A 6,297-nucleotide genomic window follows, 5' to 3' on the forward strand; every position below is an offset into this window, starting at 1 on the left:
CGTCACATTGTGGATGAGGTCAATGGATTAATAAGCATGTATTCCACTGATGAGAACCTGATCCTTTCGCCACTCCTGGGCAATGTCTGCTTCTCCAGCTCCCAGTATAGCATCTGTTTCACACTGGGCTCCTTTGCCAAGATCTACGCTGACACCTTCGGTGACATTAATTACCAGGAATTTGCTAAAAGACTCTGGGGTGACATCTATTTCAACCCTAAGACGCGGAAGTTCACAAAAAAGGCCCCAACCAGCAGCTCCCAGAGGAGCTTCGTGGAGTTTATCTTGGAGCCCCTTTATAAGATCCTTGCTCAGGTGGTAGGTGATGTAGACACCAGCCTCCCAAGGACCCTGGATGAGCTTGGGATCCATCTGACCAAGGAGGAGCTGAAACTGAACATCCGCCCCCTGCTCAGGCTGGTCTGCAAGAAGTTCTTTGGAGAATTCACAGGCTTTGTGGACATGTGTGTGCAGCATATCCCTTCTCCAAAGGTGGGCGCCAAGCCCAAGATTGAGCACACATACACTGGTGGTGTGGACTCCGACCTTGGCGAGGCAATGAGTGACTGTGACCCTGATGGACCCCTGATGTGCCACACTACTAAGATGTACAGCACAGATGATGGAGTTCAGTTTCATGCCTTTGGCCGGGTACTGAGTGGCACAATCCATGCTGGGCAACCTGTGAAGGTGCTAGGGGAAAACTATACCCTTGAGGATGAGGAAGACTCCCAGATATGCACTGTGGGCCGCCTTTGGATCTCTGTGGCCAGGTACCACATCGAGGTGAACCGTGTTCCTGCTGGCAACTGGGTTCTGATTGAAGGTGTTGATCAACCAATCGTGAAGACAGCAACCATAACTGAACCTCGAGGCAATGAAGAGGCTCAGATTTTCCGGCCCTTGAAGTTCAATACCACATCTGTTATCAAGATTGCTGTGGAACCAGTCAACCCCTCAGAGCTGCCCAAGATGCTTGACGGCCTGCGTAAGGTCAACAAGAGCTATCCATCCCTCACTACCAAGGTGGAGGAATCTGGTGAGCATGTGATCCTAGGCACTGGGGAGCTCTACCTAGATTGTGTGATGCATGATCTGCGGAAGATGTACTCGGAGATAGACATCAAGGTGGCTGACCCAGTTGTCACATTCTGTGAGACAGTGGTAGAAACATCCTCTCTCAAGTGTTTTGCTGAAACACCTAATAAGAAGAACAAGATCACCATGATTGCTGAGCCTCTTGAAAAGGGCCTCGCTGAGGACATAGAGAAGGAGGTGGTCCAGATCACCTGGAACAGGAAGAAGCTGGGAGAGTTCTTCCAGACCAAGTACGACTGGGATCTCCTGGCTGCCCGTTCCATCTGGGCTTTTGGCCCTGATGCCACAGGCCCCAACATCCTGGTGGATGATACCCTGCCCTCTGAGGTGGACAAGGCTCTTCTTGGCTCAGTGAAGGACAGCATCGTTCAAGGTTTCCAGTGGGGAACCAGGGAAGGGCCTCTCTGTGATGAGTTGATTCGAAATGTGAAGTTTAAGATCCTGGATGCGGTGGTTGCCCAGGAGCCCCTGCACCGGGGTGGGGGCCAGATCATACCCACAGCCCGGAGAGTTGTCTACTCTGCCTTCCTCATGGCAACTCCTCGTCTGATGGAGCCTTACTACTTTGTAGAGGTCCAGGCCCCTGCAGATTGTGTGTCTGCTGTTTACACTGTCCTAGCCAGGCGCAGGGGGCACGTGACTCAAGATGCACCCATCCCAGGCTCCCCACTTTACACCATCAAAGCTTTCATACCAGCTATCGACTCTTTTGGCTTTGAAACTGATCTCCGGACCCATACCCAGGGACAGGCCTTTTCCCTGTCTGTCTTCCACCATTGGCAGATTGTACCCGGTGATCCTCTGGACAAGAGCATTGTCATCCGCCCCTTAGAGCCACAGCCAGCTCCTCACCTGGCCCGAGAATTCATGATCAAAACCCGTCGGAGAAAGGGCCTGAGTGAAGATGTGAGCATCAGCAAGTTCTTCGATGATCCTATGTTGCTGGAGCTTGCCAAACAGGATGTTGTGCTCAATTACCCCATGTGAGTGCAGGGGGCTGGCAACTTCTGCTCCTTGTGGAAGGCTACGGCTCCTGGACTCAAAGCTGAGACCCATGCAACTTTGCCTTCATGTCAGAGAGTGTCCAGGAACTGCTACAGCCATCTGGAACAACCCATAAATGTCTTAACCCACAGTTTCAGTGAGGAAGTGGCATTTGGCCTCTTGGTTCCTTCTGTGGTCTGTGCCAAGGCTCCATTCCCAAGGAACAGAGAGAAACTTGGGCCCAGGAAAAGAAGGGAGTGAAAGTGTTTAACCCCAAAGGGCCCATCAGAATTTACGTGGAATTTTATTTTTTACAAATTCAACCTTAGCCATGATTTGTAAGTGAACAAAGTTTTCTGACCTCTGAAAAAAAAAAAATAAAAAAAAAACGTTCTTAGAGTTTAAAGTTCTTGTCTGGAATTTATAAGATGTCCTTGCATATCTATTACAAGGAGCTCAAAAAACCAAACTCCCAAAAAATCACTGAACAAATAAAGAAACAGCAACTGAACTGAACAGAACTTTTTCAAAGGAAGAAATCCAAATGGCTAAAAACACATGAAAAAATGCTCACCATTCCTGGCCATAAAGGAAACACAAATCAAAACGACATTAAGATTCCACCTCACTCCTATTAGAATAGCTATCATCAAGAATATCAACAACAAATGTTGGTGAGGATGCAGAGAAAAAGGAACTCTCATATACTGCTGGTGGGAATGCAAGTTAGTACAACCACTTTGGAAAATAATATGGAGGCTTTTTAAAAAACTAAACATAGATCTGCAATATGATACAGCAATCCCACTCCTAGGGATATACCCAAAGGAATGTGACTCAGGTTACTACAAAGGCACCTGCACACCCATGTTCATTGCAGCACTATTCACAATAGCCAAGCTATGGAAACAGCCAAGATGCCCCACTACCAACGAATGGATTAAGAAAATGTGGTATTTATACACAATGGAATTTTACTCAGCCACAAAGAAGAATGAAATTTTGTCAGTCTCAGGTAAGTGGATAGAACTGAAGAACATTATCATTTTCTTTCTTCCCTTTCTTTTATTTTGTAGTTTTCTCATTTACTTATATGTGTATACATTATTTGGTCTACCTCCTCCTCCCCCCTCCCTCTGCTTCCAGATAGAACATCATCTCAAATGAAGTTAGCCAGGCTCAGAAGGACGAAAACCACATGTTCTCCCTCATATGCAGATTATTGACTTACAACAAATACAGCAATAATATTGGAAAACGGATCACACTAACGGGAGGCCTTACAGGAGGAACAGGGCAAGGGAAGGAAAACCAAAACTTGAATGTGGTTGATATGCTCACTGTACAGGAATGAATATAGAACTCTTAAACTGGCCAGGGCCACCATGAGAAGGGGACTAGGGAGGAGTGAAGAGGACTGGTAGGGATGAACCAGTTTGGGTTGTAATACATATATGCATGGAAACAACATAAGGAAACTCCCTGTGTAGCCATCTTTATCTCAAACTAGCAAAAACTCCATGTTTCTCTAATTATGTTTTATGTTTTTTCTTCTACAAAATTGGAGAACAGGAGGGCAGAACAGGTTTTGCCTAGGGAGAGGGAGTTTGGCACCAGTGGGAGGGGGGTGGTGGTGGGGAAAGGGATAGGACGGTGAATATGGTGCAAATAATGTGTACACATGTTTGTAAATGCAAGAATAATACTTGTTGAAACCGTTACATGAATTAGAGGAGGAGGTGGTGAATGGTGAATTCAGGTATATTTGATCCACTATAATAACATTTATAAATACTCCAATGTACCCCACCCAGGAAAATAATAATAATAATAATAATCCTGTTAATTCAAAAAAAAAAAAAAAAAGGAAAAGCTGAAAGAATGCATTGCCCATCATCAGGACCCACAGCACCTGTGCTTCTCCTGGGTGATTGTTCAATTAGGTCTATAAAATGCATAAATGGTAATATTTTCCTCTGTTTTTGAACTTCTCAAAAACATAGCTAAAATTCTGAGACATTTCAAGCAAAATACTTATCCACATGGTACTACAATTTTTACTCTAATTTCTCAGCTTTCTATGATCCTTCTCTGACTTTACAACGTGCATATTTTTATCTGCTACTCCATCTAAACTGACTACTCACACAAATGATTAGCCAAGTTTTTTTAATCTTCTTGAAGTTTTTCTCTCTTTACCTGGAAAGCAGAATTTGGAAGGTTCTGTTTCAAGAGAATTTTTTTATACCAATATCAAAACTTTCATCATTAGTATTGCTCAAAATTAAAGATAAAGAGGGCTACAATTACACTATTTACCCATACTTACAACATATGCAATAATAGTGAAAACTTGTGTTGAATAGCAATTTTGTCTAGTTTTATTTGAGATCTTAAATAAAAATTATATAATTCATAAGTTGAATGAATAGAAATAAATATTGTATGTGATTAAAGACCATGTATATTATAAAATGACTTCATTATACATGACAAAGCTATCTAAAGGATCAATGTTAAATATCATTTGAAAAGAAATTATTCTTGGACCAAACCTCAAGTACATTAATGGCAAGATGTGACTTTTACATCAATTTGTAATTATACTCCAAGTGTTATCTAAAAATACCCTTTTACCTTATTCGTTGTATCCTACTGAATGAGAAGAGATTATTCTGATGTACAGATACTATATTGTGAGAAGAAAATTTTTCAGTTTACAAGTAATCATGTGCCACAATGTATTTTCTTATTCTTTTCTTTTAGAGACAGGGTCTCCAGTATCTCACTCTGTTGTCCAGGCTGGCTATGAACCTGCATTTCTCCCCCTCAGTCTCCATAGCTCTTGAATTTCAGGTATGGACAATCATGTCTGGCCTACGACATACTTTCTGACTTACAGAAACAGATGCACTATTCTTACCCATTCCTTGGAAATAGAAGAACTTGTTGAAAGGAACTATGTAATTCTTTTGAAAAATACGAGACTATTAAATATGCAGTTATTCTGAGTCATGATTTTCAAATGGTGACAGCCAGATGAAAGTGCTGTAGGAAAAGACATGATAATTAGTTCCAATTAATGACTTTCGAGCACAAGCTACTGAACAGCTCAACAAAGCAGAATGATAGCTGCTATGGAAATGAGATTGCTTAAAGCAAGCAGAGGCAGCACATCTAAGACCATGGTCAGACCCTGAATATGGCTGTCTAAATAGTGCTTGGATAGTCAGCATAATCTTTTGGCAGGGGAGAAAAGTGAAAATTGTGTGAAGTCAAAGGAGGAAAATGCACTTAAGGCTCCATGTGATTTTTTGTTCTGTCACATTTATCAAAAATCTACTGACCCTTGTTTGTAATTCATGACAATAATACCATGATCAGACATGAAAATCAGGCACCCTATCATCATAGAGATAGACTTGCAGTGCCTGACTAGGCCACAAATGTAATAGGGGAATAATGAAAAAGAGAACTTCAGCTTGATTGTCAGGGAGTCATCTCAATGAGCAGAACTAATTTGTAGAACTTCCTTGCTATATGAATTAGAAGAAGGGTTACTGCATTTAGCAAATAAACTGCAGGACACTCGGTTAAATTTTATTTCAGATGTAATGAATAATTTTTAATGTTACAATGTGCCAAATATTGTATTCTTATATTTAAAATTTCATTATTTATTTGAAATTTGTATTTACTTGGGAACCCTGTGTTTTATATCTAAGAACCTTTAATTAGAAATGAATATTCACTGTAGGACTTGGATAAGTTGGATTGACTCTTCCTACCTTAAGGGTTCTCCTCAGTATTTAAAAGCTTCCTACTTAATATTCATGATGGTCTTCTGTGGCTGCAATATCAAATTACACAAATGTTGAAACTTAACAGCATCACAAATGTAAAAGTTTAGAGTTCTGTAGGTTGGACATCCAACATTGGTCTCATTGGGCTAAAATCAAGGTTTACCAAGGCTAAATTCCTTGTGGAAGTTGAATGCAAGAATGTTTCTTTGCCTTTTCTGATGTATAGAGATCAGCCATATTCCTTGACTTATGCTTTACTTTTACATCTTCTAAGTCAGAAGTAGCAGTTTGATTCTTTCTCACAGTGCATCATTCTGATGCTCTCCCATGGCCCATTTCCTTCTGAAATTCTAGCTCCCTTTTCCTCTGACAATTCCATTGAGCCCAACTGGGTAATCCTAGAAAACCTCTA

General features: G+C 41.6%; 1 protein-coding gene across 1 annotated transcript in view; it reads left to right on the forward strand.

Moving 5' to 3' along the window:
* Nucleotides 1-2,453, forward strand: part of LOC109701701 (116 kDa U5 small nuclear ribonucleoprotein component-like) — a 2,686-nt gene extending 233 nt beyond the window's left edge. Inside the window, exon 1 of the mRNA XM_020187211.2 lies at nucleotides 1-2,453. This exon is cut by the window's left edge and continues 233 nt beyond it. Coding sequence (XP_020042800.2) covers nucleotides 1-2,085 — 2,085 coding nt within the window. The 3' untranslated portion in view covers nucleotides 2,086-2,453.
* Nucleotides 2,454-6,297: the final 3,844 nt, after the last annotated feature.

This window comes from Castor canadensis, chromosome 14 (genome assembly GCF_047511655.1).
Source record: "Castor canadensis chromosome 14, mCasCan1.hap1v2, whole genome shotgun sequence".
NCBI classification, from domain to species: Eukaryota; Metazoa; Chordata; class Mammalia; order Rodentia; family Castoridae; genus Castor; species Castor canadensis.